This window comes from Ceratosolen solmsi, unplaced genomic scaffold (assembly GCF_000503995.2).
Source record: "Ceratosolen solmsi marchali unplaced genomic scaffold, CerSol_1.0 scaffold14, whole genome shotgun sequence".
Lineage (NCBI taxonomy): Eukaryota > Metazoa > Arthropoda > Insecta > Hymenoptera > Agaonidae > Ceratosolen > Ceratosolen solmsi.
Window position 1 is genome coordinate 10,109,375 of NW_011948420.1, and position 14,182 is coordinate 10,123,556.

The following is a 14,182-nucleotide window of genomic DNA, read 5'->3' on the forward strand; positions in this document are numbered from 1 at the left end:
ATATGTATGTGTATATACGTTTATTTTTTTAAATAACTTTGAAAATAAATATTTTATTTTATATACATGACGTAATATAAGTGAAAATCTACTTATTTACGATTTGATTGATAATCTTTTATTTTTATTTAAAACAATCTTAACGTTTAAAATTAGAAAAAATTTTTTAATCGTCTTAAACAGATGAAAAAAATATTTCATTAGAAATACAAAAGTTTGTAATGAGTCTCTGGTTTTGGTAATAACCGAGGAACTTCTTTCTAATTCTTCACATAAAAAATATTCAATTTTTCACAACGTTCTGTATTCGCATCAAAAATTAATTCGGAAATAATTTCATTTGCCGTACACTGTATAAGTTATGTATGTGTTAAAGAAAAAGAGAGAAAAAAAAAAAAAAAAAAAAAAAAAATTTAAACACGCTAGTTTATATATTAATCATTATCAATGTATTTGTAAGTCATAATATTTATAATATCGATATCTATCGTATAAAGACATATCAAATTTAAGTATAAGGCACGGCTGATTTTGTTTTTATAATCAATGTTCGATTTCATAATGCAATGGGTGATGTGCATCTCATTAGCATTTTTTTTTTTTTTTTTTTTTTTTTTTTTTTATAAATATGACTATACATTAAGTAAGTAATAACTAAATTATTTACTATATACACGATGATTAAATTATTGAAAGTGTAATGTGCAAATTCGCAAGTATAGAAAAAAAAAACCGTTGCATTCGAACTTTATTAAAAAATTGTACCACTTTAAATTTACTACATTGAATTTTAAAAATGTAAAAGTTCTAGACTCGGCAAAGTTTTAACATAACACTTTATTCAGAATTGGCAACTATGGGTATCAAATTTCAATACAATTCCCAGAAAAATAATATAAAAATAAAATGCTGAATTTATGTATTTTATTTTAACTTTACTTTTGTTTGCTTTTGTTTAAAAAATTTCACTCGATGTCTTTTTAATTTGTTATATGCTGAAAATTTGTAAAATAAAATAATAAATCATTATACGAATAAACAGATTGCAATGTACAATCAATGATCTTTTCTTTTTCTGTTTTTTTTTTTTTGTTTTTTTTTGTTTTTGTTTTGGCCTAATATTAATTTTTATTATAATATTAATTAATAGGGTATCTTATATGTATCTTTGTTTAACATTAAAATTGTAGTATAACTAGTAATATTATAATTACTATTATTAATATGCGATATGTCGTAGTCGGTATTTTTCATTGATCAATAATATTTGTATTTATAAAACAATGTTGGATAATCAAGATAAAGGTGTGTAACGAGCGAGAAGTTAAATATTATTAATATATATATATATATATATATATATATATATATATATATATCTAAATTGATTCGAGTATATTAATTTTGTAATTATATAGCTGATAAAAAAAAATAAAAAAAAAAAAAAAATATTAAAAATATAATATTGCTAATAAAGTTTATTTTAATAATCTTTCACGCGTTAATTCTCTTCATATAAATTCTGTTTCAAAAAGAAGGATATTCTCCTTGGCCGTAAAGAATGAATTAGCAATTTATTGATGCAATGTAAGGGCTTTATTTGCTTAAATGGATAGAAAAAAATTAACGCTTACGTCGCTTCTTAAGAGGAATATAACGAAAGGTAGTCAGCTTTTAAAATTTTGCAAACACTCTCACCTCGTTAAAGGCTTTCACATATTTAAAGAAGATAAAACAAGCTCTAAAAAAAGTTGTAATTTAATTTTTCGCTCTAGAATATACAATATTAAGCATATATTTTAATATTGTTGTCTCACTTTTAATGCTGACAGTTCATGTATGCTCGGGCTGGCTCCTTTTTCTACTCAAATATTTCATACCAGGACTTAGTCAGCATTAAACGATGCTCAGTTGTTAATTAATTTAGTGAATCGGTGAATATTTTTATAATATAACTGAGCATTAATAATCGAACGATAAAGAAATAATAGGGAAAAGGGAAAAAAAAATTTATTCATATTCAAAAATAATTGGCAGAATATTTCGATGCGTTCGGTTGAGAGTAATAAATTTATCTTGAAAAGAAGGTGGAAAACTTTTCCGAGTAAGTGAAGAAGCAAATGAAGATCGAATTCTAATATCCATCGACACATCCATCGATAGATGTGTAGAAATATGATTGACAATAAGTGTTCGATTACATACAGTAATTAATCGCGTATTAGTTGATAAAAATAATTGTGAATAATAATAATTAAACGAACATAGAGTAAAAATAATCATGGTAAAAACTTACTTTTTATTTTTCTCCTTGTTGGATACTTCACAATATTTTATTTTACACGTTTTGTTGCGGAGATATAATTAATATAATGTCCAAAATGATTGACATCCGTATTCGATTATTATAAGTCGTGTATACCGCATTGAAACATACAAACGTCGCAGGATATCGATCGAGATTTAATAAATCATATATAAAAATCCGTGTAAAAAACAAATGGCTCAATTAATCGCAATAGTTACAAGGATATATTGGTGTTCCTCTTTAATCTTTGAGGAATTTCAATGACTATGATTCGTAGTCTGTCTTTTCTAATCGATGATTTGTAAGTGAGATAGTGATTCGTCAAAGGATGTTTTTTTTTCCCCGGATTAATTTATTCTTGTACATGTATAATTATACAGAGAAATGTCCAGTACATTCGGTTATTCTTCCAAGCGCACGACAAGTTATTGTCGTGCGGGCATATTTTTTTGTTTTTTTTTTTGTTTTTTTTTTGTTTTTGTTTTTTGTTTTTTGTTTTTGTTTATCTTTTCATGGCTCCTCTAATCTAAGTATGATGATAAATGCTGATCGTTAGTTATTAAGTATATAATAGAAAAGATTTAAGCTTTCTTAAACCTAAACGTATGGAAAACAGATAGTATGATCGCTTTATGAATTATCTCAATGTTATATATGTGTACTCATTATTTTTTCCATTTCCGGTTACCTAACGAATAAATACATTTTTTAGAAAAATGTAGTTATATGAAGATAAATATTCGAACTTTAGATGCATAGAAAGAGCTCGTTATTACCTTTCGTAACTCTTTTCATTGTGTGTATTTTGCTCTTAATACATCATTTTCTTGAGTTAAGGCGCATACTGTATTGTTGTTGTTGTTGTTGTTTTTTTTTTATAATTTTTTATATTTCTAATTATCTATTAAATTATAACCTTAGCCTAGCGAAATATACTCCACATATGATAATTACAATTAGCGAAAAAGAAAGTTAAGAAATAAATTACTTACTTTATTATTAATATGAAATCGAGTATTGTTCACTATGATAAGGCTAAATACTTTATTGGATTTATAATAACACTAAGAACAAGAGATAGTGAAGTAGCATTATACACACACACGCACGCACATACGTTCACCCGCCCCCCCCCCCCCTATATATAGTATGCGTTTGTGCGTGTGCGTGTATATAATGCAGATGTGATTTAATATAATATAATCTTAAAGCCTAATAATTTATAAAATTATAGTATTAGAAAGGTCGATATTACAATAGTAATAACACATTCGGTTTCAGTTTTTAATTAAATTCAAATCAAATATTCTGATTGATTTCGATGTTTAAACCGGACACTTTTAATGTTTATATAGTATAAGTAAAATTGAAAATATTTTGTTTTACGAAAAATATTTTATAATATTACGTATATATTTTTGTGCATCTTTAAGGAGTCGAATTTCAAACTTTTATATCTTATATTTGCTAAAATATTTTATTAAAAATAAGGCAATAATGCAAAGACTCGTTTGGGAAATCGCTCTCGTTTACGAGTAAATTCATAAAATAATCCATTGATATTCCAAAATGAACAATGTTGAAAAATAGAAGTTAACATTTATTGCTAACTATATTAGGACAATTATCTAGATAATATATAACACTGTTATAGCGTATTAATGCGTGCAATTATCTTTATTCACTTTCATTTATATCATTAATACAACCGATACAAATAAAAAATATAAATTCGATAAAAATTACTTCCGTGTGTATGGCTGGATATTGTATTGTTAACTTGTCAAAAGTTCAATTTCCTAGCAGTGATATTGTTAAAATTTTTTTATTAAACTTACAATTATTTCTACTAAGCTAGACAGTCTGATGTGCACCACAATTCCAGTATTATACATTATCTAGATAATTAAAGTTGCCTCGTTTCATTATCTCATTATTACAGGATAATTTATTGTATACAATACTTTTTTTTTTTACTTCTTTATAAATTCAACATCTATCTCTCCGCAATGAAAATTATTTACAATTTATACTGCAAGTTCAATTTCATATGCACAATATCTTTAAGGTTTGCTCTGTATTTCTAGTTGATAAATTATTGCAAAATTTCCATAATAAATAAAATAATGGTCTCAATAAATGACTTGTCACACTTTTTCAAATAGTGTCAAAATTTATTGGAGAAAATACTTTATTTTTATCAAAGCATAACACAGGTGAGTATAAATATAAGCATACATGAACAGTATTCTAAATTGATACATCAGTATGTTAAAAAAATTGCATAATAACTTACTTTTATACAAGAGTTACATTAATAAGTAGTTACATTTATAACTAAAAACTTTATAAATAAAACCATTAGGAAGTGCTAAATTTATAGAATAATTGTCAAGCTTCTTATTGTAAAAAAGAAAAGATAATATGTAGTTATAGTATATATGAAGAAAAAAAACAAAAAAAAAAAAAAAACAAAACAAAACAAAACAAAAATGCGATCATTGATGTTAAATAAACTAAAAAATGAAACTTATGAAGTTATTAAAAAAGTTATTTAATTATTGAGCTTTTGACAAGTAAATTCTATTATACTTTATAAGATTTATAGGATGTTTACTTAGACTAGATATTTATATAAATGTATACAGTGCTACATAAATTATCATTCACGAAGTATTTACTATTATTATTTCATGAACTGATATATTGTTTAATTCTATATACTGATATTTTTCTATAAAAAATAAAAGAACCTACATATTGAATTTTTATCACCAAAAGCCTACTGTTGCTTTTTAAAGTATTATATCTTCCAACCAATTTATGAATTCATAGCAATTTCTTTGCTACATTTAAAATGTATAAGATAAATTATCTATACGTAATACTATAGATAATTTATATATAGCAATTTTAAATTCTATGTATACATTATATTATCTACATTATAGCGAGAATAAAAACAATTTGGCGTCCGCAAAATTTAATTAATTTGAATGATACAGAATACGTTTCTACAGGTACAAAGTTGATCTTTCTTTTTCTTTTCTCAATAATGTGATAAGTTTAAAAAGGCAGTACCTCAAAATATATCATATTGTACCAATATATAAAACTTTCCATTAGCCACTAATTTGTAATCAAACGAAAATTAAATACATTGAATATAAGAAAATAATACTTTGCACTCTTGTATCTAAAACATTTCATTACTCTGTATTGTGCTACCAAATTTAAAAAAATAAATCTGTAGGAACATTTATTTTTCAAACATACATTGCATTTCCTTGTATTACTTATTTTTTAATAAAAACTATAATAAATGACAGTTTTCAATAATTAAGTAACTTGATGAAAGCATTTAGAAGTGAGCAATTGTTATGCAAAAACTTTGCATTCATCGACACTTTGTTTTATAATAGAAAATTTATTAATCGTCATTTATTGGGGCAATTATAAGTTTATATTTATCTATATTAATTGTGTTTTCTAAAAATTTACTATACATTTTTTTCTTTAAAATCAGTGCATTCCTTAAAAGAATTCAAAAAAAAAAAAAAAAAGATAAATTCACATTGTTTTCACTGCAGAGATTTCATTACATAATCAAAATAGGTTGAGTTATTAAAAGCCATTAACATCAATTTACAGACTCAAACCATAAAATCATCGCCTATCTATTTATACCATTGAATATTAATTTTCGTCAATTACAAAAAAATTAAATCATCCTTTACAAGAGGTGTTCGAAAATTATCTTAAAAACATTAAGATAACATAAGACGTATCTAACATTATTTTATCTAGACAATTAACTAGATTTTCTCTCTCAATATTTCTAGACAATTATCTTGAAATCAATTATCTAGACAATATACAACATTTACTCACGCACGCAAATTTTAGTTACGAAAAACTCATATTATTCTAGACATTTCCACAATTAAAGTAAAATTGACTAAAGAGATAAATCGCACTGTTACATATCATTGAGATTCACAGGGTTAAAAGACGTAGTCAGCACCAGCCATATCTATTGCCCATCGGAATTTGTCTCTTTGTGTTTTATTATAAATTTTCTCAATCGGCACATCGTGTTTCTTACACCTACAAATGCAACAATTGTCGAATATTAATTTTACAATGACTATTATAATCAATAACAATGACAAAAATTATATTTACCATGCAGCCGAAATACGTGGATCGAGATAATTTAGCTTACTAGTACCAAGTGCGATTTCTTTATTTTCTTCTTTATCGGTAGCTTGAACCTCCAATTTTGTTAATTGCTCTCTCAATCGTTCGAGCTGTTTCTTTTTTTTCTCATATAAACTGAAACGTACGAGAAAATTAATTATAATAATTAAAATTTCTCAAGCTCAAGAAATAATAAATTACATACACTTTTTCTTTAACAGAACCATTCTTTGCATCACGTTTAGCATCAATAACAGCTGCTTCTGCATCTGATACGGCATCTCTTTTAGCGTCAATTTTGGATTTTAAATTTTCCATAGATTTTTCATGAGTTTTTGGAACTGAACGTTGATGGTTACACAATATTGCAACAGCTCTGTTAGCTCTGTTATAGGAAAGTATCTTTTCTGCTACTGTATCGTCAGGGTTCGTAAGTTTTTCTAGCTGTTGCTGTAGCGTCCATGATGCATTATATGTTCTGAACACTTTAGCTGTAAGGCCCTCCATCAATTCATTCAAATGTTTATTCATTACTGTGGTATTGAGACGATCAAAAAGTTCATCTCCAGGTGATTTATTATCCATGAAAAGTTGAAGGCTCTTGAATACACGTTTCTCCACTGGAACCTCGTTATAATATCGGATCGAATCCTTACCTAATATAAATAAATACAATAATTTATAGAATAAAAATATAATAAAAATATTATACGCACAATACACACACGCACGTGCGATACGTACCCAAGAAATCGAACACAACTACATATTCTTTATCATCTTTTTGTTCGTGTAAAGTAATGTGCTCTACACGCAAAGAACAGCAACCAACTGTATCAGCTTGATCCTCATCTTTCTCGTTACCAGCTCTGAGAGCAAGTTTATCAATAAAATATAATGCAACAGCCCTTTGCCTAATACGCATTTCTTTACTTTTCCAGTCTTCTCGATATGTTGCTCTAATTTTATCTACAGATTTTGCAAGTTTTCTAGCAGTCTCATATTTTTGCCAATCCTTCTCACCTTTCAATTTACTCGAAGGGTTTAACATGACATATTTAACTTGTCCTTGGACATTCTCAGTCCAAGATGCTAGCCAAGTTACTGTAGGATCGTGTCTAATCTCTTTCCACCTACGACCGTTTGGAGCTTTGGGGAAACTCGAATCTTTAGAACAATTAATTAGTACATCTTCTGGATTTACTCTCCTTTTCAATTTTCCCATTTTTGGATGCTCTCCACGCCCTCTAAACAAGCCCGGTGGCTCAATTTTAAAATTACCAATCTTTTCTTTGTGACCATCGATAGTACAAATGCCATATTCCTTTTGAATTTCTTCATTTTTCTCTTTGATAGCTTTTTTCTCTTCTTTTGTCATAGCCTTACGCTCTTCACTTTTCTGAATGAAGTAATTATTGATTTCTGTGAAATTACACTTTCTCAAGTCTGTAATTTTGGCTCTTTCCGAGTCTGTCATAATTTCACGCCAATCGTGAAAAAAGTTATCGTTAAATACTTGTTTCGTTGTATAATCATGGTCTAACATACGAGCATAAAATGTTGCTACTTCTTCGGCATCGTGGCTCAATTTGATTTCTTTGCCATTGTAATAAAATTTAACACTGGAAGGTAAAGGCTCATATTCCGGTGCAAATACTGGTCCTTTATGTTCCAAGAAATGCCATTTGGTTCCATCGTTTTTTTTCTCTTCTTCCCACCTAAATACATTAAGTTTATTTTTAAACATGGGACATGAAAAGGTATGGGAAAAAAATTACATTCTACAATCAAACCTTTTATATTGTTTGACAATTTTATAGTTACTAAGTTTATGTAGTTGACCAAGACTAACGTATCTTACATAAAAACTATTTGAATTAATAATAAGTAAAGCAGTAACATTCATAAGAAATTTGCTCATCTCTGTATCATGCTTTACAGTTGCATGCAGCAATAAAATGGAATAATTTAAGGTTAGGAAAATGAAGGATTAGGTTAGTATATGCGAATTTATCACGTGATCGAATTGACGATACAATTGGATCTTAAAAAAATACTTTACCACTTCCAAACTTCTTGTTCTTCCTCCTTCTTTTTTTTCTTCGGACTTTCGACTTCTACTTTCACAGCTTTTGGCTTTCGTTTTTTCTGTACTTTCTAAATAAAATAAAAAAAATATAAAAAAAAAAAAAAAAAAAAAAAAAAAAAAAAAAAAAAAAAGAGAAAAAAAAAATAAATGAACAAGATTAATTAATTGCACACAATTTACCTTGAATTGAAATAAAATATAATTTACCTCTTCGCGGTCATCATAATCTTCAATTTCACTGATAATCTTCTTTTTCTTCTTTTTCTTAGCTGCCGCAGGTTCTTTTTTTGATTTTTTCCGAGCTGATAAGGGTACGTCATCATCTTCTTCTGAGCTTTCTACTTTTCTTTTAATTCCTGGTGATATTGTCGATCTGTTTGCCTATATTAAAAATATTGAAAAATTTAGTTGAAAAATATTAGGAATATAAGAAAATAAATATGTAAAATCAATCGCAAACTTACTAATGGTATATCTTCATCAATATCTTCATCTTCTTCCATAGACTTAATAGTTGTATTATGCATTTCAGAAAGTCTAGTGTCATTTCCATCGTTTGAATCCATGCTATTTTCTTCCTTAATTTCTTCATCCTCTTCTTTGATGTACAGTCTTTGACTATCGTCTCCACTATCGTAATCTTCTTCCGCTTTTTCATAAGTCTCTTGTTCCTAAATAAAAAAAATTGTATTAAATATATTCTAAATTAAATATATAATCTCGGAAACGGTAAATTACCAATTTAATTTCTTGTTTAATGTCCAGTCCAATAATTGCGTCGGGATCTTCTTTTATTTTAATCTCTTCTTTAATCCTTTCTTTCTTTTCTTTCTCATCGCGATGTTTAGCTAAATGTTAAAGAATGAAATTTAAAGAAATTACTTTTGTCTAATTTTTTGTCAATGGTTTAAAAAATAAATTTTCATATACATTTCTCTTTACTGTGCCGATGTCGATCTTTGTCTTTGTCATGCCGATGTCTATCTTTGTCTTTATCCGAGGAACCATGTTTCTCTTTGTCTTTTTCAGACCGTTGTTTGTCCTTGTCAGACGAATGGGACGTGGAATGGCGATCTTTGTCTTTATCAGAGGAATGCTTCTTCTCCTTATCTTTAGAGCTCTTCTCCTTATCCTTCTCCCGAGAAGAACTTTGAGAGGAACTGTGTCTATCTTTGTGTTTATCTTTGTCCTTACTCCTTTCTTTATCCTTCGAACTGCTGCTGTGGTGCCTTTGAAAACAAATTTTATTTGTAAGTTTAATGATATCTTGCACATAATTTGAATAAGTTAAGAATTGTTGAGAGAGAGAGAGAGAGAGAGAGAGAGAGAGAGTAATACAAGAGGTATAATGTAACTTTAATTACATTCTTCATTCATAGTTTAAGTTTTTGTTTTACAAGAAAAACTTTATATTTAATTTTAATCTTTGATAAATTACTATTATCCTTTGAACAGATAAGTAAGATAGCATCAAATTATTACACACTTGTCTTTAGAGCTTGAACTTGACTTATGATGTTCTTTGTCTTTGCTTCTTTCCTTATCTTTTTCTTTGTCTCGGCTTGAACTGGTTGAGCCCTTGTGTTCTTTATCTCGACTGGATGAACTACTTTTCCTATCCTTATCTTTGTTCTTTTCTTTATCTCTTTCCTTATCCTTGCTATTGCTACTACTACTACTGCTATGCTTTTCTTTGTCCTTTGAAGAACTGGAACTATGTTTATGTCGATCCTTATCTCGATGTTCACTTTTATGGCTCTTTTCTTTATCTTTACTTCTTTCTTTATCCTTGTGTTCAGACTTGTGACTTCGTTCTTTGTCTTTATCTTTGTGTTCAGACTTGTGCTCTTTTTTATGATCGTAACCATTAGTCATACCATTCATTTGAGCATCTAGACAAATTTATAATTTATAATAATACATAATAATATAATATGAGCTCGCTTCAAAATATAAAGTATAACTTTCAAGTAAATAATATAAAGAAATGCGCGACGATATTGAATGATTGATTGCATTGATATTGAATTTGAAATTATGATTTTATAATTGTTATTGAAATAACAACAACAACAACAACAACAACAACAACATGCAGATGTACAAAAATAGTAAATATCATTGGTTAAGTAATTAATTTAAATGGAAATCGTTTGAAGTCTGGCTCTTTGCGTGTAAGAATCATTATGAGAGTCAATGCATTTTTCTTAAGCAAAGAAATCAAACAACGAGAAAAAAATTACAAAAAAAATCAGATTACAAAAAAGAGAGTAAATAAATGGGTAATTCTAATTAAAGGCATTTGTCAGGTCAGTGGGTGAACTATTAAGTTGTTGGTCGAGTCAATCGGTCAATCGATTAGCCAAGCAGTTACATTATACGGAATAAACAGAAAGATAAAAAAGAAGAAATGAGAGAGAGAAAGGTGGCTGCTAAAGTTAATGTAAAAATTAAGGGCTTCGAAGCTGGAGGTCGAAAGTGCCGGGCGTCAGTGCGGTGATATTTAAAAAATTAATCGCTCCTTTTCAACGGGGAGCACGTGTCAAATATACGACCCTACACATCCCCTATCGCCGTCTGATCGCCCTAACTCACTCTCGACGACTTTCGATCTTAAAAATAACAGTCAATCGCAAAGAGGGCAAGTAGTGGAATGGTTCGTTAAGCGATACTCACCTCCATGATTACCCGCGGCACTACTATTCTCCTTGGCTTTCTTCTCCTGCAACGATAAAACAATATAAAGTATTTTTAAAGAGTACCGTGCATTCCCGATGCACAGCGCTTCAAATGCACGTCGTCGTTGGAGCCGTTAGGCAGCAAGTGCCGCGCGCCTCGGCTAAAAGACTCTCGGTCTGGCCGACCGAAGGCCTCGCGCATCACCCATCGGGCACGACTCGATAACCCAGCCGCGGCTGCCGCCGCTTACAAGCGCTTACGTGGGGGACTTAGCCGCAGACGCCATTTTGGGACTTAGAAAAATTTCGCGTCCTCGGCCGCCGGTGGCCGAGAGGCGAAATCGCGACTCCCCCGAGATCTTCCCGTTTCGAGTACGGAAACAATGGCCACTCACCAGGTCGACCTCGGCCCTTGGACAGGGCTCCCCGTGCTCCATTTTTCGCCGCGCTGCGGGTGATAGACTCTGGCGTGAGCCGAGAATGAGAACGGAGCTGCTCTGCGTTCTTGCTCGCTCGCTCGCTCTCTATGTCCCTTGCCCCTACGAACCTCGTCGCGCCCCCGACTTACGACGACGAGGACGACGAGGGCGACGAGGGCGTCGAGGGCGTCGAGGGCGTCGAGGGCGACGAGGACGACAAGGACGACTCTCTCTCTCTCTCTTCCTTTATATATATATATATATGCGCGCATATATTCATATACGTATGCGTATGCATATAATATATATATATATATATATATATATATATATATATATATATATATATATATATATATATATATATATATATGTGTGAGTGTGTGTGTGTGTGTGTGTATAGAGAGATATGCAGTTATATAGTTATATAGATATATGTGTATCTGCCAGGCGCGCACACACGGGCGCGCGTCTTCTTTCCCTCGTCCGTACGTGTGCGCGCGGACGGAGGAGACGATGTCGAGGAGATGGAAATGTCGGGACGATGCACTTTTTACACTTTTTTCCCTCGTCAGCGCGCTTTCAACGGAGCTGCTCTTCGGCTGTCGAGCAGGTCGACCACCTCGGATCGGAGTCCGCCACCGAGAGAGATCAAAGAATACCAAGTCCGAAAGCGCGGCGCGTCCGCGCGACTAAGTGCCGACGCTGCGCTGCCTCTCTCTCTATCCAAGTCTCTCGGCCTGCACTCGTCGACTCGACTCGACTTCGACTCGAAAAACGGCAAAGACCCTCCCGCACATCTATCGGCGAATCATCATCGCGCCAGAGACTAAGTGCCAGAAAAGCCATGGGACGCATGCGCTGGCCGCGACCGCACCGTCCGGCATCCGAGGCCCGAACTCCCGTCCAACCACGGAGCCGCAATAATGCATTATTTATCCGGCGGCCCGTCGATCCCGGTCGGACGGCCCTCCAAGCCCTTCTCCTTATACGAAATGTTCGAGCTGTGTCATCATCTGGAGGGGCTACCGAGGTCTTGTGCGCGAGACCACCAAGGCCCTCTCCTGTACCGACTATTTCCCACGTAAGATTCGCTTCGTTACTTTCGGACGGAGAGGCCGACTCGACGAACTGATCAATCAATGAGAGGTTAATTATGACGCCTGTCATAATCACGCGACCTCGAGCTTTGCATTTTTTGCAAATTAACGATGCTTTTACAATTCTTAGCTTGTGCCGCTTGGGATAATTTTATCACCTTTTATCGGCTACGAATGACGACGATTAGGACGGCAGCGACAGGAGGGGCCGCCTCATTAGGTACAATTTATTTACAGACGACAAAATAATCATGCCATTGTTCTTAATGGGACGAAGCAATTATGAGCATCGAAGAATACTTTTTAAAAATGATTCTTTAGCCATTTTTGCTTTGAAAAATGTCTTCACAAAGCTCGGCTATTTTATTTAATACTCGATATATTTGAGATGGTATGAGAAGGCGCTAACCTATACGCACGCACGCACGCACACGCGCGCGACGCTTGCGCTCATGGGATAAAAAATAAATTTTTTCAAATGATAAGTGTATGTGAATTTGGATTTACAAGTTGAAAGATTCGAAATTATTTATAGTGTATAGTCACAGAAGGTTTGAACGTTAATGTTTAAATGGCATCGTGCAGTTTCGTATAGTTTGTGCAAAACTTCTATATTCTCACGAAAGGTCATAGCCTCCGAGAGCACCCTTACTTTGCAAATGTCGATTGTGATTGTCACCGGTGTTCAAGCTCATCTTCTTTATATCCGTCGTTCAAAAGCTACAGAGACTTATGCATTGTCCTTTCCAGCACGCGCACACATACTTTTAAACATTAAATAAATGAATATTTATCGATTACTTTTATTTTCAAATGCACAAAATATATGAAAAATACCTTGCTTTCTTGTTTGCATATCCAACAAAAATGCATAATCTATTTTTACTTATATAAATAGTCATATCTAATTATAATTAAATGTGGTAATTAAAAATTATACAGGAAACTTAAAAATTATTTGCTCAATGGAGCTTCAATTTATTATTTTGGTCAATCATATATGATACCGAGACTATATTACTCAAAATAGTAATTACATTAGGTATTAGATTGTCTTAATCTATGTATTCTAACATAAATTATTTATACCATAAAAAACAAGCTTACAATATTGATAAATTAATTTAAAATATAAATTGCTTATATGTGTTTTTTATTTTTTTTCTTTCTCTTTACCTAAAATCAAACGATTTTACTTTTGTACGTTTATATCCCTCTCTTTTATACAAATTTCTTGTTAATTAAATTATTGCATGTTATAATATAGTCTGTCTGTCAATTGTCATACGTAAAATGAACTTTTGTAATTTAATTTCTTCTGGTTGTCGGAAATCGAAAAGAAATAATTTCTCTTATGATTTAATCTTTAATAAACTCTGGTTTTCCTT

At 31.1% G+C, this 14,182-nt stretch overlaps 2 protein-coding genes across 2 annotated transcripts in view; both read right to left on the reverse strand.

The window, feature by feature from the left end:
- Positions 1-5,870: 5,870 nt before the first annotated feature.
- On the reverse strand, positions 5,871-12,864 carry Top1 (DNA topoisomerase 1). Its single transcript, XM_011498328.1, has 13 exons — positions 12,724-12,864; positions 11,671-11,799; positions 11,274-11,319; positions 10,084-10,489; positions 9,528-9,826; positions 9,336-9,445; positions 9,062-9,268; positions 8,805-8,978; positions 8,571-8,665; positions 7,253-8,226; positions 6,714-7,164; positions 6,494-6,643; positions 5,871-6,415 (listed from the first exon to the last, which is right to left on the reverse strand). Exons 1-13 carry the CDS (start codon positions 12,862-12,864, stop codon positions 6,313-6,315), a joined length of 3,285 nt encoding a protein of 1,094 aa, XP_011496630.1. The 3' UTR covers positions 5,871-6,312.
- A 1,289-nt stretch (positions 12,865-14,153) lies between these two features.
- The window catches only part of Rnmt (RNA guanine-7 methyltransferase), a 2,424-nt gene continuing 2,395 nt past the window's right edge, over positions 14,154-14,182 (reverse strand). The window contains exon 7 of the mRNA XM_011498329.1: positions 14,154-14,182. This exon is cut by the window's right edge and continues 57 nt beyond it. Within this exon, the coding sequence (XP_011496631.1) occupies positions 14,154-14,182 (29 nt within the window).